Source organism: Streptopelia decaocto (genome assembly GCF_964273445.1).
Source record: "Streptopelia decaocto genome assembly, chromosome: 3".
Classification (NCBI taxonomy): domain Eukaryota; kingdom Metazoa; phylum Chordata; class Aves; order Columbiformes; family Columbidae; genus Streptopelia; species Streptopelia decaocto.
In genome coordinates, this window is record NC_138656.1 from 10,234,029 (window position 1) to 10,258,897 (window position 24,869).

The 24,869-nt window shown below is 37.3% G+C and overlaps 1 protein-coding gene across 3 annotated transcripts in view; it reads left to right on the forward strand.

Moving 5' to 3' along the window:
- Positions 1-24,869, forward strand: part of WDPCP (WD repeat containing planar cell polarity effector) — a 156,040-nt gene that overhangs the window by 36,284 nt on the left and 94,887 nt on the right. For all 3 annotated transcript variants that reach the window (XM_082047436.1, XM_082047437.1, XM_082047438.1), the window contains exons 3-6: positions 14,223-14,307; positions 16,009-16,053; positions 19,499-19,569; positions 19,820-19,879. In XM_082047436.1, the coding sequence (XP_081903562.1) occupies positions 14,247-14,307; positions 16,009-16,053; positions 19,499-19,569; positions 19,820-19,879 (237 nt within the window). In that variant the 5' untranslated portion in view covers positions 14,223-14,246. The remainder of the gene's footprint in view (positions 1-14,222; positions 14,308-16,008; positions 16,054-19,498; positions 19,570-19,819; positions 19,880-24,869) is intronic.

Below are 24,869 nucleotides of genomic sequence, written 5' to 3' on the forward strand. Positions count from 1 at the left end.
AACATACATTATTGTGTAACTAATTTGATTCTAATTCTTCCAAGACATCATACAATAGCCATTTATGTTTCTTTTAGCTGTTATAAGTTGTATGATTTTTCTTTAATACTTGGACTATCTAGTTCAGACTCAAGTCAGTGTTTTTCTGATTTGGGAGTAGAGTCTAGACAAATGTGTGTAATACATCTTTCTTAAGCATATAAAAACCAGGAGCATTAGATATTGTGAACATCTTGTTTTTGCTATATAAAATTTGGGGCTTCTGAATGAATACAGAGAATGTGAGTTCTAAGAAGATATTAGGCATTGAAGGTTATGTCATGTGTTGTTTAGAATGTAATTGTCCATAGATTTTCAAAGAGTTTGGTTTTTTTTTTTCTATAATAGGACAGTGTATACAGTGCCCAGCAAACTTTAGCCCTAATCTCTTAAGTGTATGTGATATTATTCTTGTGCAATTCGTAATAGTGCTCTAATTTGAAACAAAATACTAGTGTACACATACTGCTTACTAAGACCATGGACCATTTGACCCAGAAGTAGTTTTTCCTCTGAGCTGACTGATAATGTTAAATTAAAAACTTTTTTAAAATTAGCTAGATGGATTTTTCTGCTGGTAACATACTTAAGTAGCTGTTGTGAATCACTGGTTGAGTTTACAACTGGTGTTTTAAAATTAGAACCAGACAGGTAAGAATGACTGATTAAATGAAAACAGGGAGTCTGCCTAATCTTATACTTTAGTAAGCTAATTACTGCTTCTAGTATTATAATTTTACCAGTTTTTGGTAGGTGTTTCCTGTAGTGAACATTTCATGTGTTAGCAAGAGCTGCTTTTTATTACTTTTTTTCAGCAAGTACCTTAAGTCCCTCAGTTAATGATGGGACTAGAGCCAATAAGCGTAGTCATGAAAAGAAAGGATAGATGGATGTGCTAACTCATGACTAAAGGCAGTAAGGATGCATATATGTTGATTTTTGTCAGTCGTATCTCCTTCAAATCTGTCCATTAGGAAAACAAACTCAAGAAACAGCAGGAAAAGTAAGAAACTAAGCCCAAAGACAGTGCATCACCAGTACTATCTAAAATAATACATGGTCATTTCTATGGAGAACCAATTCACGTTTCTCTCTGTAATATGTTGGGAAGACGCTGCAAGGCAACTGGTTGTTTCTAAACTATTAAGAGTAGACTAGAAGTCCATTTTACATTTGAAGAAGAGTGTAAAACATCAAATGTATGAATTCCATCAGTGCATTATTTTATGGAAATTAAGGAGGACTACCAGTCTATGCAGAACAGAAATTAGAACAGTAGTGTGTATTCTTTTGAGACATGAAACTGGGGTTGGTGAATGAAACTCGTATCAGTGCCAATATCTAACGTATCAGTGCCAATACCTAACATATCAAAAAAAGATACTGTAATTTTCAGCTTTTTGAGGCAGATGAAGCTGACCATGAAGTGACACCTAACAGTTTTCATCCAGTGGTGATGGTATTGTTAGCAAGAAGAAAATCTTCCTTAGGAAGTGTTGGATGATATCCATTATCCATGTGATCTCTTGCAGATCCTGAAACTCAATTTATCTTCGCTTTGGATACTCAAATTTATAGGGATGGTGCTGGCAGTTACTAAATCTATTGTCTTTCTGTTGTAGGACAGGTTTGAGACCAAAACTGTTTTAAATACTGGTCAAAGGCAATTGCAGGTCTTATTGACAGCTTGCCTTACTCTGCTCACATAATGGGTAGAATGAAGTTGGACTGAGCTTTGGCCCTTGAAATGCTTGTATTAGCACTGTAGCCAGTTTGGGTCCCCTACATAGTGAATGGAAAGAATCATAGAATGTCCTGAGTTGGAAGGAACCCCCAAGGATCATCAAGTCCAACTTCTGTCCCTGCGTAGGGCAACCCCAAAATTCACACCATGTGTCTGAGGTCCTTGTCCACTTGGTTCTTGAACACTGTCAGGCTTGGAGCTTTGATGCCTCCCTGGGGAGCCTGTTCCAGTGCTCCACAACCCTCTGGCTGAAGAACCTTTTCCTAATGTCCAACCTGAATCTCTCTTGGCACATCTTTCTGCCATTCCCTCAGGTTCTGTTGTTGGTCACTAAAGAGAAGAGCTCAACACCTGCCCCTCCTCCTCCCCTTGTGAGGAAGCTGTAGCCACAATGTGGTCTCCCCTCAGTCTCCTCAAGTGACTTTAGCTATTCTTCATACAGCTTCCTCTCCAAACCCTTCACCAACTTCATGGCCCTGCTCTGGACACTCTCCAGCAGCTTCACATCCCTTTTGTCCCATGGCACCCAGAACTGCACACAGGGCTCCAGGTGAGGCTGCACCAGCACAGAGCAGAGCGGGACAATCACCTCCCTCGCCAGGCTGGCAATACTGTGCTTGATGTACCCCAGGACCGTTGGCCAGAATCACAGAATGGTTGGGGTTGAAAGGGACCTCTGGAGATCCTCCAGTCCAACCCACCAGTACATCTAGAGTAGATTGCACAGAAATGTGTCTTGGCTGCTGGGGCACGCTGTTGGTTCATGTTCAACTTGTTGTTCGTGTTCAATGAAAGAGATTCAGCCCATCAATTTTTTTCTTTTATGCCTATATTCTTGGACGGCACTTAATCTCTGTGGTAGCCAAACAGCATCAGCTGGCCGTCCATCTTACAGCCAGCAGTCTGGCTACCTGGACAAAAGGCAGGATTCCCTCGAGTTCCTCCTCAGCAAATTCACAAAACACGCATCACATTTGGCCGCTTTTAGATCAGTATCACTGCCGGACACATTAATGCTTGAAAGAGAAGCCCATGTTGTGAGAAAACTGAGCATCTCAAGTTAGTTCTGTTTGACAGGGAAAGTTTCTTTTGGTTTTGGTGACTGAGTTGCTTAAATCATCTTTTTTTGTAAATTTGTAAAAATTACTCAGTTTTGACTTCATCTTCTTTCTCTCTTCCCCCACCCCAACTTGCTGTTTTTCTCATGCTGTGGACTTGACTTGACCAAATATTTTACTCTCATGGCTCTCCTAAGGGTAGTAGAGTAGTTTGTAGTTCAGTGTTAAAAACTGTGTACATTTTATTTTATATATTGACCCCACAGCTCAATGGTTTCAAGTGTGATTATGAAAACGTTTTAGCAAATGCATTTTTTCTTCAAAGTTATTTCCCTACTGCATATCTGTGTAATTAGAACATAACATAAACCATACTGTAGAATTAAAATCAGGAATTAATTGTTGTAACAGTAAATTTTCATTTTTTGTCTTTCCTAACTGCAAAGGTGAGTATGGCTTAAAATTGAAAAAATAGTAGTCCTTTTCATAGAAACCTGTTTGAAGATCATAAAGGAGTACAAAAGAAGCAAAGCTTTTTGTTTGTGTTTGCAATCAAATCTTTCATAAAAGAAAGTCTGACACACAGGCATTGTAGGTTTTTTTTTTTTTTTAATATTATATTGAAGAAAGCAAGATACAAGTCTCACTGGATTAACTGGAATTCAAATATAGCAGGAAAACATTTAAAAACAAATACTAGCAAACAAGAAGCTCAATGAGCCTTGCAAATGGCTATTCAAAGGTGATTTTCAAATATTAGTGAAGCTTAATTTATTGGTTGCTTAATTTATTGCTAGCATCAAAACAAAACAGAAGAAAATAGGTCAACATAAAGAAGCTACTGAAAAGTATTGAAATGGCAGAACATTCTGGAAAACAATACAAAAATACATTTAAAGATGATGTAACTAAAAATAATAAATCTCTTTGTTCTAGTAGATTTATTCAGTTCATGTAATATACTCAGATTTTTTTTAAGACAGCTTGCAAATGTATAAGATTTGTAAATTAAATCAATGTGTTTGCCAATGGGCTTTTGAAAATTCTTTAAACAAGTATTCAGCTAATATGCATTGTATAAAATATTAAAGGCAAGAGCTGTACGGTTCAGTGAGAAATTTGTTGGTACCTCACATATACAAGAAGAAAGCTAAATAGATGTTCATGCTACATTTTCAGTGCTGCACTCAAAAAACCATAACTGACATCCTCACAGATCTGCTTAGATATAGAAGAAAAAAATATAGAATCTTATTTGTTTAGGTGCAAGTGCAGTTAAAATTCAGATTGAACCATGGTTAACTTAATTGCTTTGGCTTAACTATTTTTTGGATCACTGCTTATTTAATAATGGCAGCCCATGCTGCAAGGCCAGTTGATGAACTAAACTGCCTATACATACAAGCATAAGTGGAAAAAACCATGCGGGTCTGTTGCTGTCAATAGCGCTGCTGTAAAGCCACACATTTACATAGTTAATTCCCAATGTGAACTGGTGTTCTCAGTTTAAAGAACCGCTGATATAAATCTTCTTCCTTGCAAACAAGAGTTGCAACAATGGTGGGGCAATGGAGCAAGGACTTTTCCTGTGCTTGAATAATTTGGGGGTCCTTTCACTTTTTAATGCTCATTTCTGCTTAGCTCAAAAAAGAGAGATTTTGTTATCTTCTCTTTTGGCTGATGGTAAGAAACCACGATTATGAAATTTTATGACCTACTGACCTTTAGTATTGAAAAACTGGTTTATTTACAACAACAATCACTATCTAAAAGAATAGAGTAAACCAGTTTGACATTTAGTACTTCTATAATTGCCTTATGTCATGTGTCAGCAGCGGATATCTGTAGTTGGGATCGCTTATCTACTATCTGGTTTATATAAAGGCCTTCGGGGTCTTTATCAAAATGTGTATATGAACTTTTCACTCTGTGAAGTAAAAACCTGGGTCAATTATATCTATCTTCTGTGACCTTAACTTTTCACACCCACTCTGCCAGAGAGTTGTTAGGGATTGTAATACTTGCCTGCAGTATAACTGGAGAATGATTGCTGGCTTCATTAATGCTGTCAGAGGTGTGGCTGATAAATAGACTAAATATCTTCTGGACAAATGGCATTACCTCCCTCAAATTCATTCTGCTTCATTGTTGTTAAGCTTATTATCTGTACAGTTAATCAATAGCTGTCTTTCAAAAGAGTGTACCGATGATACGTATTGGAAGTGCGTTTCTGAAGTGGTAGTGTGGTTTGGGCAGCAGGCAAGAATTTAGTTTCCCATCCTGTCATCATCTACTTGGGTGAGAACTCAGCAAAAATGGTGCCTAGGATTTGACACGTTAATGAGCAATAAGGTGGCAACAAGTTACCCCCATATAGATTTCCTGTAGCATTTCTGCACATCCTTGAACTTCAGCACCCTCTGTCTAGTAAACAGAGTTTTAGTTTTGAGCTCAGAAGATGAACAGGACAGCTGTCTCTCAGCCAACAATTCACATCCTGAACAATGGCCCACATGGCTTTTTGCCCAAATCACAGAATGTTAGGGATTGGAAGGGACCTTGTGAGATCATCTAGTCCAATCCCCCTGCTAGAGCAGGAACACTCAGATGAGGTTACACAGGAATGTGTCCAGGCAGGTTTTGAATGTCTCCAGAGAAGGAGACTCCACAGCCCCCCTGGGCAGCCTGTTCCAGTGTTCCATCACCCTCACTGTCAAGAAGATTCTTCTCATATTTAGGTGGAACCTCCTGTGTTCCAGTTTGTACCCATTGCCCTTTGTCCTTTCATTGGTTGTCACCGAGAAGAGCCTGGCTCCATCCTCCTGACACTCACTCTTTACATATTTATAAACATTAATGAGGTCACCCCTCAGTCTCCTCCAAGCTCAAGAGCCCCAGCTCCCTCAGCCTTTCCTCATAAGGAAGATGCTCCATTCCCTTAATCATCTTTGTTGCTCTGCACTGGACTCTCAGCAGCAGTTCCCTGTCCTTGTACTGAGGGGCCCAGAACTAGACACAATATTCCAGGTGCGGTCTCACCAGGGCAGAGTAGAGGGGGAGGAGAACCTCTCTGACCTACTGACCACCCCCCTTCTAATACACCCCAGGATGCCATTGGCCTTCCTGGCCACAAGGGCACAGTGCTGGCTCATGGTCATCCTGCTGTCCACCGGGACCCCGAGGTCCCTTTCCCCTATGCTGCTCTCTAATAGGTTATTCCCCAACTTATACTGGAACCTGGGGTTGTTCCTGCCCAGATGCAAGACTGTACACTTTCCCTTGTTATATTTCATTAATTTTTTCCCCACCCAACTCTCCAGCCTGTCCAGGTCTCTGGATGGCAGCACAGCCTTCTGGTGTGTCAGCCACTCCTCCCAGCTTAGTGTCATGAGCAAACTTGGGGACAGTGCACTCTATTCCCTCATCCAAGTCATCGATGAGTATATTGAATAGTACTGGTCCAAGTACTGACCCTTGAGGCACTCCACTAGATACAGGCCTCCAACTGGACTCTGTCCCATTGACCACAACACATACAATTAATCTGTTTTAAAATAATAGTATCTCAAACACTGGTGCCTAATATTAATGTAAATGAAGTCTGGCAGCAGTTTTTTTATGGTTACTCTTTTATGACATTATCCTACTATAAGCTTTGCCATGGTGGTGAAGGTGACCATAACCACAGAACCAGTTGCAAGATCAGGGCCTTAGCATTTCAGATGCAGTTAAAATAGTTGAGTATAAATGTATTAAAGTCAAGATAATTGCACAAGAATCTTAATTGATATCAATCTGAGATAAAATGCTTGTTTTGTTTTACAGCATTTACAGAATTTCAGTGTTCTTGGTATGTGTCAAATAGTCTCAATGTTTTTAAGGAGCTATATGTATATTTTACAGTTAAATACATAAATATCTTAAACTATGAAAACTCAGTAAACAGAACTGGCATTGCAAAAAACAGGATTATTTTCAGACTCAAAATAAAACAAACCTCACAAAAATTAATTCAATGGAGTATGATACAACTTCACAGCATATGGGAAAAAGTTTACAATGTATAATTTTCATGCCAGAATTCTTGAGTTATCAGATAATGTATTTCCTTTCAATGATTATTCTGCAAGCCATATTTAGGTCTTTTTTACAATAGAAGCTTCACTGTGTATTTCAATACAGAGTGCTCTTGTGTGTTGTTCACCCATCTGCAAAATCATTTTCCTATTTAGATTGAGGAAGTTAGAATAAGGAGAAGAATTTGCTTCATTCACCTGTTGGGTAAAACTATTCTGAGTCATTGAATTCTGAAGAGAAAGAAAGTAGCGACAGTAAATATTTGTCTAGAACTTAAGATTTATGATAATTGAACAACTTGTTATTTGTGTTAGCTGAAAATATTCTTAAACCAAGATTATAATATGAATTATTATTAACTGAGTAGATTTATAAGAGCACACCTAGAATTCTACTTCTTAAAATCAAAGGTTGATCTTATGGACAGGGGATCTGATTTTCATTTATACTACAAAATCTACACTTCTTTTCTCAGTGGAAAAGGGATATTTAAAGGAGAAGTAAATAAGTACAAGAACAAACCCCACTGTGCTACTGAAGATGGCAAAGATCTCAGGCAAGGAGTTTCAGTCCCAGGAGCAGCAGTTGTGAGGAGAGGCAGACCTGGGCTCAGAAGATGTAACTGCAGGCGAGGAGGGGTCTGAGTTCAACAAGCATCTAGGAAAAATGGAAGAAAAAGAAAACAATGAGCCCAAGCCTGCTTATAATGGAGAAGGTGACATACCACGGTGATTATCTGGGAGTAGAGGTATTAGGGAGCAAAGCGGGGCGGGGCTGGTGAGATACCAGTGGCCCAGCTGCGAGAGGTCATGGGTGCCAACAGAGCAGAAAGAACAGGGACTACCGAAGCCAGCTTGCAGTTGCCATTGCAGAAGGATTAGTAACCCACTTGATCCAAATTTTATCAGATCAGTCTTTTGCTTTGTGTAGCCATGGCACTTTTTATCTAATCTTGAAGGACAGAAAGCATTCACTGCTGTGGTTAACCACAGCCTTACTGTAAATGGGCCTCCAACCCTGACTGCCATTTCTTGTGCGCTGCAGAACTTCTATTTACCGAATGCCATATTTGCACCCATTTAACTTCTAACTAAATTAAACCTATACCATTCTGTGCTATTTCTGCAGTGTCTTAAATCCAAATATTTGTGCAATTTAAAAGTAGTGTGGCTAAAAATTCAGAGCTGGACCTGTCAATGGGCCCACTGAGCCAAGGTCTTAAAACCTGATCAGACTCGTATAGTTGCTAGATTTCTACACAGGAGCAAGAAACTATTAGCACATAGGTATTTGAATGATTTGCTCTAAACATTTGGGACACTGTCACAGATGAGAAGTAGCCTGCTTAGTCTCTTGTATCTGCCAGTGAGAAAAAAGTATGTTTGGCAATGTCTGTGTGGCAATTTGTTCACCAGGCAACAGAACTAAAGAATTTCACATGATCTCCTCCTGCCCAGCTGACATGCGCTTTGTGCTTGTCTCTTACGCGGTAGTGGTGTAGCCAATACATACAATATATGCTCTTCACAGTCCCCACGTCTGCCCTCTTCCCCCCATCCGCTACAGTCACAGGCTCCCCACTCTTTTCTCTATAACCCACCACCCTTTTTCCTGTCCGGTTCCTCCCCATGGTCGCAGAACTCATGGCCACCATGTCACCACTGTCTTCCTTAGGCTATACCTCCTTTGTTAGATCTTTCACCTTGGCAAGAAACGATGTGCTCTGATGGGGCTAGGTCTACAGATTTCACCAAGAAAAGTTATTAGGGCCTGAGCTATCCCCACGTGTTGCTCAGTGCTGGTACTAAGACAATCCCTCCTTGTGCCTACCTGCAGATTTGCACAGCATTTGCAGGAAGTATGTATTTTTGAGAATTTTTCTTCTGAGAAAACAAAGAAGATTAGACTTAGCTTGATCAATGGATTAAAAATTTTAAAATATTAGACCGACACACAGACATAAGCATAAGTTTCTTAAGAAACCAAATTAGAAATATTAATATACATATATAAATTTAGCAGCTTCCCTTAATTGCTGTGCTGCTGATTTTTGGTGGAATAAATTGAAGATGTGAAGGAAGAATCTGTATTTTTTTCTGCTTAATGCCAGAATACAAAATGAAGTTTTACATATTATTATTATTATTCTACTGACTTTCTTTCTGTATGTGTTCATTATATATCCAACAGGGTATGACTTTGTGCAACTGTAAAAAGTGGAAGCTTCTCATGTAAGATTAGGAGATTACTTTCTATGGGAACATGACTGAGAAAAAAATTTACTAATCCACTTTTAAATGAATAATTACAGTAAATTTTAAGATGATGTAGCTAAAAATGTAAAATATAGTATGTCTGAAATTTCATTTTACATGCTTTACACAGAGATATTTTTGTATCAACTTAAAGCATATGGCAAGTAGCTGATGATCTAATGGACGTAGTTCGATCTAAACTTTATCTTACAGAGCCAAATAGTATGTTTGTGAATCATAACTCTGCTGCAGGGAATGTCTCTCCTTGGTGAAGGAGAAATTGGTCATGAAGAGGAAGAAAAAGCAGACAATGATTTCTGCTCCAAGTATTATATCATGGAAACATAGAACAAGTTGTAGGATGACTTGATGACTTACCTCGTTTCTTTGAACTTTTGGTGCCTGAGTTACAAATTAGACATTGGGAATGAGCTGAAGCAGTGCCAGATATAGGATGTTAACATTGGTGGGGTGGAGGAAGGGAGGCAGAACTAAGATCAAGGGTAGCTTGTTCTGGAAGCTATAGCTAGTAGAGCTATTATGTAATTAATTTGAAGTAAAATGAAAAAAATACATGTTGTTCCAAATTAGATTCCATTGAGGCTATTATATTTGCCATGTTTCTGAAAAAAATCAGGCCCATAGAACATGAAAGCAATCTGGAGTAGGAGAAAACCAAAGGATTCTATAGTATTTTCATTGATTTGGGCATTTTGTCCTGTAACATCTGCCCAAACCCACGTCTGTAGCATCTTGAGTGGTCATGTGTACGCATGATATTGCAATAGCTTTTTAATTTTGCTGTGGCATAGAGGGACCTGCTTTCGGACTAGCTTTGCATTTTACCTTGTTTCTGCTTCTAGGAATGTGTCCCAAACTACAGTGATACTTTGGAGGGGATCCTCCTTTTTTATCACTCTTTCTCTAGGAACGCTGGATTTCTGGGAGACTGTTGGCCCACCTTCAATGAAATAGTCATGACACGCTGTCCTGTAGCCTGGCAGTTACAGGATTTACTCTTAGAGAGGGACTTGGGGTAGCGTTGGTACACTGAGCCATGCCTCTGGCACGTAAACTACAAAGTTCAGATGGTCCGTTGTAGTCAGCATTTCTTATTATCTAGCTCTAGATCGTTCCTAAAGTGTTTTCAGAGGTCCATATTCTTGGCTTGCAGTTGCCTTCAGAGCTGGGCATTGCCTTTCACAGGCACTCCACTCTCCCAGGTATGGAGGTGAACAGTATGGGAAGAGGCGAAATACAATATCAGTGTCCTAAATCACTCATGCAGTGTATAGTTACTAATTATGTGGCACAACAGCAGCTGCATTGAAGGTGTTGGAGCAGACTTTATACACCAATTTCAGCATTTGTTGATGTTACAAAATGCCAGATGGTTATTTTCTCTATCAGTGGTTAAACAAATATTTACTAAACTGAGGATTTTTTTTTTAAACAAAGCACTCCTATCACAGCTACTGGAGCAGGCCAGCCATTGCAGGACATCTCCATTTGGCAACAGGCTTTTGCAACCACCAAAATATCCCTGTGTTACTCTTTAGCCCTGGGCAGCTGCTAAAACAGTAAACAGCCTCTCTGTCTTGCCTTTGCTTCCCCAGGGTGAAGGAAAGGAAAAGGAGGAAAGTCTCAGGGCTTGAAATTGAAACAGATTTAATAGAACAATAATAGAAGAGTGATACAGAGCAATACTTAGCAGCTGGAATGCACACTCCCAGCAATGAGTGCCAGAGGCTGGACACAGTGAGTCCAGCACAAACATGGAGATAACAGCAGGCATAGGGGAGCCACAGGAACAAGACTCTTCATGGACAGTGATCATTAAAGTCTCCAGCAACTTTCTGCTTATATATGGAGTGTGATGTTCATGGTATGGAATACTTCGTTGATCAACCTGGATGTCAGTCTAAAGTGCTGTCTCATTATGGTCCCTCCCTTGCACATGCAGCTGGACAGTTGAAAAGTCCTTCATCCCCTTGGCAACAGCCAAGATATCAGTGAGTTCTTACACTCTTTTAATACCAAATCCCAAACGCGGGAATGCTACTGGAAGAAAACATTAACTTTATCCTAGTGTGCTATCTTATTATTCTCAAACTAAATCTGAAACAAAAGACTGTGCTAGCTACTAAGAAGAAAATTGACTAACTGCATGGAAAATTACCTCAATTCAGCCAAACCAGCACACCCTGCCTATTGTTTGTGGAGATATTGTGAAAGCAGACAGTCAGTGTTGCATGAGCCAGAAAAAGAACCAGCTATTAAATTGAATTCCAGTTGTACCTTTACAATAGAGTTATTTTATCCCATCTTCCCCAAATTTTACTCATTTTTGAAGAGGGGAGGGAGTAGAGTCCTTAAAGCTCAATGGAAGGATGTTTTATATTTTTTCATACCTACCTCTTTACAATAGAAGAGCCCACCTCATGTAGTTAAAGAAACTACATTGTAAATTCTGAGAAGCACTTTTTGAAGACAGAAAGATCCCTTTGTCGTCATCATCCTCATCCCTGTTGTGCTAGAATATAATGATGTGGTAAATGGCGAGATATAGTTGCATAACGCTGAAAGTTGGCATGTATTTCTTCAAAAGGAACTACAAGAAATAATAATTCCTCTGAACAAAATATTCAGATTTTACAATGCCATATTTTGTTACAGAAGCAAATTTTCTCTATATTTTTTTTTTCCTTTCCCTGTAGGTTATAACTAAGCTGAAGGTATTTCAGATTAGGATGTTGTGAGACTGGATCAGTGCTTTTTTGGCAGATGTCCATTTTCACTGGCACAAGAGTGATGAGCATTCAAATAACCTGCTGGTTTGTGGGTGCTCGGAGTCCAAAGAAAGGGAGAAGCAGAAAGTGAAACTCAAGGTCTGAATAACTGGCAAAATCTCCTTTACCTTTTTAGGTATGTGGAGAATTTTACTTCACACAGAATCACAGAATGTTAGGGATTGGAAGGGACCTCAGCTAGGTTATTCATTGCAGAACTGAAATGCAGTTATTTAGACGTCTTTAGGTTTTTAACATTTTGTTACAAACTTTTTATTTCTCATTTTGAGTGCAAAAATTTTTAATTTGTTTAGAAGACTGAATATTTAGTGCTCATTTGAAAACTTCCTTCTGTTCTTTTGGAGAATTTACTCTGTCTCTAATCCATGAAAAAATAAGGACTTGAAAGTCTTCTCTGATCTGTCGGTTTGGAAGACACACAGCAGCATTAAAATGTTATGGGATAGCTTTAGATTCAGAAGGAGGACACAACTAAAAGGACCCATGGAGCCTACATGGAAGAGCTTTGGAATAATTTTGGGAATTTAAGTTAGATTATTTGTAATGCCAAAGTATCCTAGTTTTACCTTGTCTTCTGGGCAGATGTGCCTTCTCTCCAGCTGAACAGATCATCTGCCAATCAAAGGTCTGTGGGTTTTTTTTAGTCAAACCATGATAGGATTTTGAGAAGTTCACTCAATTCAATGATTTCCTGTTAGTGAGAGATTCTAATCTAGGATCTCAGGGCCTTGGGGAATGCAAGTTTTGTTTCACTTGCTGAAGTAAGAAAGGGAAAAAAGAGAAAGCAAATAAGAAAATTATAATATACCATCTCCTTTTACTGTAGTCGACATGGAAAACGAGGGGCTGCCTTCATCCATATTTATACCAAAAATGGTTCCCATGTTCAACAGACCACCACGCTACTAATCTCCTTGCATTTTTTTCCAAACCTCATTCTCGCCCTAGATGAAAGAATATTCCATTTACTAGATGTGTGTTGTGAGCTTTCATTTATTGTTTTTTATTTTTATAGAACTATGGGATTTAGTAAGTCAGCAAGGCTTTCTGTACATTAGGGGATCAGTGGAAAGAAAATGCTATTTCTATTTGGTACTGTTTCAATGGATTAGGCAGTGCATCAAAACATACATATTAGCTTGAGAGATAATACCTCGAGGTCTCATAGCTGTGTCGGGACTATGATAGCTTCCTTGATGCTACCTGAGATTCTTGCACATAGCTTTCATCATAGGACTCTCGATGTAAACATTCAATACTCTATGTGATAGGAATTCTGCAATCATCTTGTAATTGGTTTGTTACCTAGATGACACTCCTAGAAAGTAAATTAAGAGTCCACTTCAAAAACCAGAAAAAGTTCAAATACAGTACCACACCAACAGTGGTTCTTAAGTGTGTACTGTATTTGTGTAAACTCCTTTTTGGAGTCCAACTTTCAGGGTATTCTTGGGTTTAGAAAAAGAAAGTTATTTGTCTGCTGGCCCTCTTACAACTATGGTGCTGCAAGCAATTACTGAGGGAAGTCTGTTGGTTACTCTGCCTTAGAAGATTCCCAATGCTCCTTTGAAACACAGTGCATCCACTAGTGGGAATATTCAGATGGGTTGTTGAAACAAACACAGTAAACATTTTATAACTGTAGTCAATGTATATAATATTTCAACTAATATGTTTTATATGCCTCACATCTGTTGTCAGTATTGATTGATTTAATGTAAGTGCTCTTTTTTATTTAGAAAGTTATTTTCTGTATTTAGCATTATAACTCAAGTATGTAAATATCATGTGTTCAAAACTTCTCCTTAGCTATATTGACACTTCCCAATGTACAGCATTCAAAAAATTTGTACTGTAATCAAGTTTTGCTCTCCAAGCCAGATCTTTAAGTAGCGGCTTCACTTTTGCATGCGTCAAGGTAATAGCCATACAGTAAAAATAGATTATGATGTGTATATAAAAGCATCAAGCACAAAATTATTCACCCTGGTGAAAGCAGATGTAAATTTAGACAAATGTTGATTTGTCTCTGTATATAGTGGATATGTAGACAGATATACATTTCTTATCCTTTTCCATGTATCATTTGTTTTATCATGGTCAAAAACTACAACTTATATATAACAAAATACTGTTGGTACTAGGTTCTTTTAGCACTTAGTTTCCAAAATACTTGCAGTTTCACTGGTGATAGTGGGTAATTAATTTGCTCATGCAGTTTCTTTCCTTCTTTTGATAGTGCAAAAGCTCTGACTGCTACCAGATGTGTTTCTGCCTGACTGAGATGTTCCTGTGGTCTTTGAAGACTAACTTGCATATTAGAGGTGAGCTGTTACGCATTACTGAAAAAAAAAAAAACAGAAACAAAACAGCAAAAAAGCTTGCTGATTAATATTAAACTGCTATAAAATTCTGAATACCCAAATGAAGTGGGTTTTATACTTAAGAGAAAGAAAATTAGGCAGCAATATGATGTTTGAACTTGGTCAGCTTCTTTCCTTATCACATCATAGAACTGGAGCATCCTTTCAAGTAAAAATGTTAAGATTATATTTAATTGGATGCATTTTCCTTTTTAGGAAGCTATGTCCTACTTGACTGTGAGCTTCAGTTTAATGACTAGTTTGGGTGAATAAAGATCAATAGTCAAGTGATTTGCAGATTTGTACTTAGCATGAAAATAAAAAAACTACTGCATGTTCTGGGTATTTTGCATGATTACTTGAAATTTTATACTTATTGATTGATTGTTCCAGGAGACACAAGACTAATTTAGCCATGTAGAAATTACCTTCATTCATCTGTCCTTGTTATTGCTAAAATATAATACTAAAAAAAACCCCACTGGTTTATAAGTGGACCATGTAAAAATATTATTTATGACGCTTCATGCCAATTGTACTTTATAATGCTTTTATTGAAATATTGAGAGTGGTATTGGATGTTTGATTGAATATGAATGAATATTCAGTTGAATGTTATTATTCAAGTATTGACTCAATGTGTCTTGGCATCCCATCTTTGTGAGAGCTGTTCTGTTACGGCAGTAATGTAAAAAAGTAAAAAGCTGTATTTCATAGAAAAGTCTGATGGTTTAAGTAAAGGCGCAGTTGTGATTTATTGTCATTAAAGTTGTACTCTGGCCTACTGTGCCAGTTTTCTGCCTTTGACCTTCTTGCTTCATCTCTGTCTGTTTATTCATTGCCTACAAACTTCTTTATAAAATTCTGAGGCAGAAGGGGATGGCTCCTGTCTTGTTTTAAAAGCTGCCTGCATTGTAATACCTTCCTACATTTTTCCCAGTGAGGAATTTTTCCCCATGGTATGTCCCTGTCTGAATTTAGATGGAGACAGATGCAGTGTCAAACTAATTATTTTAAAACAATGCAACTTAAAGCTGTACTTAGATCTACTTGGTGGAGCTTGCTGTGGTCCACCTAAATATTTTCCAGTCAGCTACATCAGGAGCTGGTTGCTGTGGCTTGCGGTCCCACTGTACCTGAAACAGGTACATGGGAACCAGGTGGACAATAATACCTATAGAAGAATGATGAAGAATATCGGATCCTTTGAAAGGGCAGGTTTATGAGTTCATGAATCTTAAAAAAAAATGCTCTTGTCTTTAGGTCAGCTGTGTCAGTCACCAGAAAATGTTTTAAGTTATTGTAAGGTACACTTTTCACTGTGATCCTTACAGTTCCTTGGTAAGCTGATAATTAGGAAGGTGGTAAAAATACTTTTGCATGTGGGTGGCTGTAAGAGAATCAAAGGGTATGTGAAGGAAATGAGAGCTCCAAATAAATATAAGGACCTGCCACATTCCCCTTCAGCCCTTGCTTTCTGGTTCTTGAAAGTCCTACTGGTATTAAGACTCTGTGGTGTAGCTTTTCCACTGTCGCTTGTATTTTGACACCTGACACTTTGATCCAGCCAGCAAAAATTGAGATGCTGAACTTTGCTTGCTAGATTGTGTTTTGTTTCCAGTGTCACATCCACAATTAATATATTCCTATTCAATTATATAGATGAAGATATTGGGATCCACCAGTACTATGACAAGAAAGAATCAGGTAAAATATAAATAATCATAACTAAAATGAAATAAAATTTACAGATGTTCAATATACTGTGACACAGGCTGTTTGCATTGAAAAACACAACTTTGAATTTTGTGTTAATGTGTGCCTCTGTATTTCTGTAGAGTAAGGAAACACAGAAAAAGATTTTCTCTTTATATCAGAGTATGTAAAAACGTCTTATTCCACAAAAGAAAAAAAATGGAAAAATATTTACATAAAAACAACCTAAAAAAACTTAAGTGGGATTTTTATATTCTAAAGTCTAGTATTTTATATCCTATTTTCTATTCTATTCAGCCCTTTCACCTGCTGCAGAATACCAAAAGACCATGCTAGCGTCATGGCGAGGGATGGAGCAGGGCTGGGGTGGGCGTTTGCTGGAATCCCAGCAGAGGGCACCTTGAATGCACGAGGACCGCGAGCCCTGCCCTCCTGCATCCCTACCTGGCCTCTGAAATGGCCATTTCAGAGTGAACGATCAATTTTCTTTATCTGATTAATCCTGTTAATCCTAGAAGTTTCACAGTGAGCCAAAAGGTCTGTTCAGCTAGAGTTACTCCTTCTTTTCGTCTTGGCGGGCAGGCTGGAGCGGAGGCTCGTGTGGGCATCCCGCAGGCTGCGTTTGGTGGTTAATGCGCTGTCTCCGTGGCTCTGCTGACAGACTGACTTCACTTCTCCTCTGGGTTCAGTTGCAGCTCGCTTCACTATCTGATGAGACTGGAGGCTCAGTAATGCCAGCCCACCTGTGGGGCTGCATAAGCCTTTCTTTCACTGCAAATTTAAGATTATCTGCCTTATGAGGTGAAAACATCAGGGCTGTCTTAATTTTTTGTAAATTTCTGTATTTTATCAAACTGTATGAAACCTCTCTCTAATATTAATATTCGCTGACAGCAGTTGTAAGGATTATCATTCATCTTTAGATCCTTTCTATCCTTTAGCATCACAAGTGAAGCATGGTTACTTACAAGAGAAGCAAAAGCTAGCAGAATATAAGGATATTTTCTGAGTTTCTTGTTACAGTAAGACCAGATTATTAAATTGGATTGGTGATGCCCCTCGAAAAGGGTTAAAGTAACCTCAGACTGCTTCCAGCGTAACTTTCTGCACGTGCCGTCTAAGACAGATGGTTACAGAACTACACAGCACAAAACAGTTCAAAAGTTGTAATTATTCCTTGCTGGTGTGTTTGCAATCTGTTCTTTTCTGCGTCACCAAGCAGGGTAGTGTGTATTACTTCCCAAATCCATTGTCGAGAGGAATCACAAAAGTAATCACAATTATTTTCCTTATGAAATTTATTCAGCATATGAGCAATAAGCATTTTCCCAGTCAGCTCTTGAATTGAAACACCAGCTGCCTCAAACCTGGAAATTATAACTAAAATACTTTCAGCCAAAATCAAATTCCAGGTTAATAATCATCTGCCTTCACAGAAGGCTTTTAGCTTTGAAACATTTACACTGTTCCTGCATTATCTGGTTAAAAGCAATTTCAGTTTATGCTATCACACACCAGTACTGTGACAGTTAAAGATTTTTATATTAGCACAACTTTTTTTTAGTCAGGTTTTACAACTCCTGTGTAGTTATTATTGCTCAGAGCATTCATTTATGTTCAAACATTATTAGATGACAACTCTGAAAAATCTAATTGATTTTTAGATTACTTCACAAAGTAATATGTTTGCTGTAAGAATTGCCTTAACATTTTATCTTATCATGATGAAAATTCACATGGAATTGTGCATGCATTTGAAGGCAAAATGTGTTCCAGAAGGATAAGTTATTTGCAATGCCATAAGGTGTGTTTGGAGCAGGTTGAAGCCCCACTAGGGGTGGGTATGAAGGTGCACACAGCCATGTGGTAAATCTACACCTGCTCTCTAAAGGTGAGGAGATGAGAAAGGGTCATAAGTAGGGAGGAACATAATAGATTTCTGTACCTTGTGGTGTGGGCAGCATTGTTTTACAGGCACTGCCTATGTAAAGAGAAACAGACCCAGGTAAACCCCATTATACAGAAGCCCCAACTGTTATGTTTTATTTGTGTGATATGCAAAAGTAGCACAAGCTGCTGTACCTTGTTGCTATAAATATAGGGTTGGCCTAGGCACAAAGCACGGTATAGCAGATTTCTTGAAGAAGAGCACTGGGTAACTTTGTTCACAGCTACTGATTTGTTATGCGTAGTTTGGTAACTGTACAGGCAATTTCCCATTTTTCATATGTGTATTAATGAAGGCGCCCATTGAAAATGTGATCTTACATGCCTAATTAATATTATCATAACAGTTCCACCAACACTGGCTTCTGTCCAATAAAATACAAAGAGAAGTTGTATGTTGGTGTGCTTTTTTGTTGATATAGGAAATCCTTCATTTTTTCACTCTATAGCACTTCTATTGTAAGCTTCTTTTTGCAGGGAGGTTTAAACACAACTGTTAAGTCATTTAGTCTGGAAGCTGGCATACAAACTGATAGCTTGGAGCTTAAAACTTTTCATCAGATTTCCTTTAAATAGGCTAGATTCTGAAAAGATAATGTGTTCTGGTTTCTCATGGTTTTTATTGTATGCTTATGAACAAAAAGCTACTCACTTTTAAATGATGAAATCTCACAAATTATGGGGGCCTGATTCTCAGCCATGGAACAAGTCAGTTACTAGCAACTCCAGAGGAAGCTTTGCATCCTCATTAAGGATTAATTTATTAGGCCAGAATTTTCATGATAGTTTGCTAAATGTTAATAAATTTGATGAAGGACTATAGCAATCATGCAGTTTCTTGTTTGCTTGCCTTGGCATATTCTTCAGACAGAATTTTCAAGAACAAATCCTAAAAGAACCTGTACCTGATAAGTTATTTTGTTCACAATTACCTGTTAATATCTCTATATATGCATACATTCATGTATATATATTTTGCAGACACATTAGTGCCTGCATTTTTAAATCAGGCAATGAATGCTAGTTGAAAAGAATAGTATCCGTTTAGGATTTAATAACTTGAATCTGAGTTTACATACTGAATGTGAGACACTTTCTCATTGCAAGTGCTTAGCAGCTGAGTAAGATGTTACATCCTGAGAGCTTTGTACACAATTGCCATGGTGAATCATGGGCAGTGTGGATATTTCCTGCTAATTGTTCCTGTGACAGAGCTTTTCAAAAGGATATAATTTGGCAATACAAACCAATAGAAACCATAGCCATTTCATTCCAGTTATAGGTAAGTTTTATGTTTAAGGTAACTCCTAGAAACCTTAGTTTTGTGTTTCCATGGAAAAGGAAGCTCACCTTGAAGAACTTTTTAATTACATAAATATATATTTCTGCATACATGCATACATATATACATATAAGTACACACAGTTGCCTATATATGCACATTTCTGTGTTTGTGTTGTTTTTGGTTTTTTTTACTTTTATTTGCCAGTTCGAGATTATCCTTGGATACTGAAAAACAAGCGACCAGACAAACTACGAGAGACACTCAAGGAGGTAGAGGTATGTTTCAGAAAGTTTCAAGTACAGCAACATATAATCCGGTTTTCAAACCTCTTTCAACAGCTTTAATTTTCATAAAGATCCAACTCTCCCAGTGATGATAAATGTTCTTTTGTCTGGCGAGCTGTTCCAAAACAGCTACATCTTTGTGTGGCATGCTTCATCTATGAACTTGAAAATCAGAAGTATGTTAACCAATAGTGACAATGTGTACTGCCAACTCCACTCTCTGTTTTCTGTTGTCCTTTAGGACTTAATGCAAAGCAGTCAATGTATGCTGAGCAAATGGAAGAACAAACATATCTGTCAGGTAAAATGTTTTGACAAGTTCTTGCAATGTTCAGCCAGTGGAGCCTAACAGCCATTCAGTGATTGATGCAATAGTGTTAAAATGTTAACTAACACAGAAAATCATTGGGTTTTTTTAATGTGTGGGCTCTTATTACCCAGGTTGTGTTTATTTAAATGTCTAACCTGAAATAGATGCTACAAAACAATAATCTGTTTCTTATCAACAAGAAAAATTAAATTTAAAGGCCCCTGACTCTGAGATATTATTATTATTTGGGGAAAATGAAGGTATTCTGTACTTCAAAATAGCATGCTAAGGGAGCAGTTAAAATGTTTTCTAATTTTTGTATCTTAATTATTTACGTGTCTGTCACAAATCTTTTTACTTTGTGCTTGTGTAATGTGGGAGGGAAGCTATAACTCTAAACCAAGTAAATACTTAATCAAGTTGTGGAACAAAATATACTGTGACATGTGACACACATGTAACTGTGTCCTCTGTCTATGTAAGTTCGACATATTGTGTACAAGAAACAGCTTTTCACACCCTCTAACACGGAACAGTAGGGTAAGTGGGAGATCTGAACATGAACATGGTCTATCTCCTTAATAAGGAGCTTGTTCTGAAAAACATATGTAATGTATTTTATAAGTTTCTTCAGTCTTCATTATTTGTTAGGAATGTGCATCGTATTTGAAGTTGCTTTGGCATGGGGAATACTTTTAAATACTGTTTCTAAGAAGAAATTTTGTGTTCTAACTGTCATGCTTTTTTAGATTACTTTTTTTTTCTTTTAATTCAAGTAGTTCCAAATGTGTGTCAGCAGGATGAGTATTGAATATTAGAACATTACACAGCTGAAATTCCAGAAGTGTCTTTAAGAATAGCAAAACTTTTGAATACCTGACATGCCAAATAGTACATAGTCTTTTTGTATCAATAAGATAATAAATTTAGTTATCAGATATTATCGCTAGTAAATGTATATAATTCTTATACAGATTACATAGTATGTATCTGTGAATGTTAATCATCTGGAACTGATTTAAATATTAATTGTATGCTAATTTATAGGACTATTTTTTTTTTCCTGTTATTATTGTTGTAAGTAGGAAAGGAATTTGGTTAAGAAATACTGAGTCAGTTAGCCATGAGTGTATTCATCTGCTGCACAGTTTTCTGTCTCCATTTGATTTCCTTGTCCATTCTCCTTCTGACATTTTCATTCCCTTCCCATCTGTCTGCATCCACTGGCATTCCTTACCAATACATACTTTGGAACAGCGAACTCCTTGCCAAAATTTGATCATCCTGCCTTTATAATATAACACCTTTGGTTGATTATCAATTCTGTATAAAACTCTCTTTTTTACTTAGAATCCTCTAAGTAGTTTCAGGCTTACATTAAAAAAAGGAGACAAATACAGTTTTATTTATTTCTTGTACAAGATGAGAAAGGGAGGAGAGGGATACTTTTATCTTAGTATGTTAGGTTTGTCTCTGTATTGGATTGAATCATGTAAAGGGGGAGCTTTTTTAAGGTTTTTTAGATGGCTTGTATAGCCAGAGTATAAGTGATAGTATAGCTTATAACATAGCCAGAGTTAAAGTTATAATAAAAATCACAGTTATTTTTCTGTCCTTAAATTCTGATTTTGGTTTCTCAATCACAAAAAAAAAAGGTTTTTTATATAATAATGGCTGATAATTGAAGTCTGCAACAGGGTTTAGAATATTCTGCCAAAACAATTGTGATATTCCACTTTCCATCTTTCTGAAAATATAAGCTCTCCAACGAATGAAAATAAACCAGAAGAAATGAATAATTTGAGAGAGTCTAGAACAGAAAAGCTGTCTTCTATCAATTTCTATGTTTGTTTTTCTGCTGCTCATCTGTCCATTTGACCATTTTGCAGGAATATCTGAACACTCCTTTTTGGATACAAATGTTCTGAAGCTTCTGGAAAAGATGTTGTACATTTATTTTTTTAGTTCTAAGTAGAAAATCAGTTAACTGTTTCAGCAGAAAGTGCTTATCGCATTATGATGTGATCTATGTCATAGCACTACTGTATTCATGTTCTGTTTTGGATGGCTACTGGAGCAGCTGCTAGTGGAAAAATAAGAGTCCATGTTTGCATTAACTTTCAAGTGTAATAGAAAGCAACATGTCAGACAAACAACATGGAAAGCATGTAGTGAATTACCCTGACTGTCATAATTTCAATGATTTGGGCTAAATCCGAGTATATGGTTTAAGTATAGTATTTTTTTTTAGGTGTTTGTTTTTTAATAGCAATACAATGTCATAAATTCATTATACAAATTAAAATGTTTAACTCAACAGCCATCATGTTTTCCAATAAACGTTGCATGTATTTGCATCTGCCATACCTTTAGCTGAACCAGGAAGAGTTCCCTTTGTGTTGTAATAACAATGTGCTATCCAAAAACTCAATGGCTGTCTTACCTTTAACAAGACAGAACAAATCAAAAAAAAATCTGAAAGATAATACAATGATAACAAGGCTGTCATTTAAAAGAGTAGTATGATTTCCCTCGGATTATGTGAAAAACAAGCATAGGATTGCTGCTAGTGTGGCTTCTGGAACCTAAAATTCACAATTCCTAATCCCTCACTTCTTCTTCCTCCAGCTTCTAACTATCCCACAGGCAAAAAAATTGGGACTATAAATTTAAACATGCATCAGCTAAAAATAAATGTGCTGTTATGTTACCTGTTTGTGTGCAAATGACCAATTAGATTTCATGCATATGCCTCAGTGAAAAATCATGTTTAGTTTGCATGCAGATTATCTTGTCCATTGTATGAATGTATTTCTCAAAATTAGCTCTTCTATACAAGCTTGTCTGGAACTACTATAATGCTGGCCCAGCCTTCTACCTTGATGTTTAATTTCATGCATGAAAATTTCTCCTATTACTTTATATATATACATATATATGTACACAATCAGTGCATTAGAAGTTTCCTATTTACTTCCTTGTCCATTGCCAAAAAGAAAATCCATTGAGCTTTATTTTTGCAGTCTTAAGTATACATTCTAGTACTGCTTAGAGCTTCTGAAATAGGTGATGTGTCAGTTCATGTAAACATAACCTAACTGTACAGTGATTTTTGTCACAGAGCTTGCTCTCCTATTTAAAAGAGCTTAGTTGAGCCCTAAAGGATTGAAGTCTTTTCTTTAGGTCTGTTCCTACTTGTTCCAATACATTCTGAATGCACACCATTTCTGTATGGTACTTCTGAACCCCAACTTTGATGACCTGTGATGAGTTGCTGAAATAATCCTGTAATCTTCAGTTGATGTCAAAGAAAAGAAAGATGACAGAAAAAAAAAAAAAAAAAAGAAGACAAGAAGTCTTTACAATAACATGGCACTGTATTATTAATAATTAAATAAGCAATTCACTCCTTGGTTTTCCCTGCCAAGGAGTATTAATCTAAGGAATTAATTTTGTCAGTATTGTTGAGTTTACTCAGCTCTGGCTTCCTCTTGGTCTCCTTCTCTACTTCTTTGGAATGCTTTTAAGTTTTACCACAAAATCATGAAATCAGTTCTATGAAATTATGCCATTGGTTCAGTTTTGGTTTTACAATGCAAGGTAGTAAATGTTAACGATATCTAGCCGAAACATTTGATTTCCAATTTCTTTTAGTTTTACACTTGTATTACAATGTGGAATTAAGCACATGCCAAAACAGAATTATTTTATTGTATGAAACCCAAGCACTAGCTGTGAATCGTATCAGTTACTGCTAATGAAAAAGATGCATATATTCTTTGCTAAATTACTTTGATTTGATTTAATTTTATTTGTGTTGCAGTTTATGTGTGTGTATGAGTGCTTTTTATGTTACCATCATTGACATATTTAGAACTGGATTCTGAATTGAAATGCTCAGCAATATTTGCTGACATGGCTTCTAATATCAGCTACAATGCCCATAAGCAAACTGATTTAGCAAGACATGGTGACATACAGTAGCACATCTGATATCAAAAGCAGGACATTCTGGCTGGAATACATAAGAAGCTAGTACCCATCACCAGTTACTATGAGGAACACTGCCCTCATATTAAATTCTTTTGGTTGCTTTTGATCACAGCCATTAATGTGTTTTGTGGTTTTAGAGATTTGGAGCTTGAAGTACAAATGCATTGATTATTGTGAAACAGTAACGTGTAACAACAATAACTTCATCTGTAATAAGGCATGCAACAGAGTAATTATGGTAGGGTGGCTAAGAAAGCAATCTGAAATGAAGAGGTGGGGAAAAACCCTGCGAACCTGCTTGAACAAGAAATGCTTTGCAATTCCCTTCTCCGTTTGCATATTCCTTTGTCAGCTGGGCTCTGTAAGGGAAAACAGTTTGCAGCAATGTTTTTTTTTTTTTTTACAGGCATTTTTTCCATGTCTCCCAATTTTTATCAGATAGAAGCAAATCCTGGCTTTGCTCTGCAGGTGTCTTTTTAGGTAGAAGGGCTGATAAGGAGCTAAGCTACATGAATGAGGAGTCAAGGGCTAAGGCTGCCGAGGATAAAGGAATCCACTGAAGTGCATGCTTAAGTTCTACCAATGTCCATAAGTCTTGAACCTGTACTTAAGTCCTTTGCTTAATAAAAAGTAATTCAAATACATATTGAAGCACTTTTTGGTTGGGGAAGAAAAGGGCTAAGTTCTTCTCCTGATTATCTTCTGCTCCTTCTTATGTCTGTCTTGCTCATTGAAGAACCATTGGCACACAAATTGCATAATTCCTTCTGTCAAAGTCTTCACAGTCAACTCCTCAGTAACAGAGAAATTAAGTGGCACTTCCTTCCCAGCATGTAGACCAGATGCCCAAACATTTTACTTGGGCTCTGTTCAAGTATGAAGCCTATGCCTATTCTTCCAATAGGTATGAAGTCATGCTTTCGTATTTTGTTTAGGAACACCTTCAGACTGTTAAATCTGTAGAGATGACTCTTCTTGTTTCTATTTT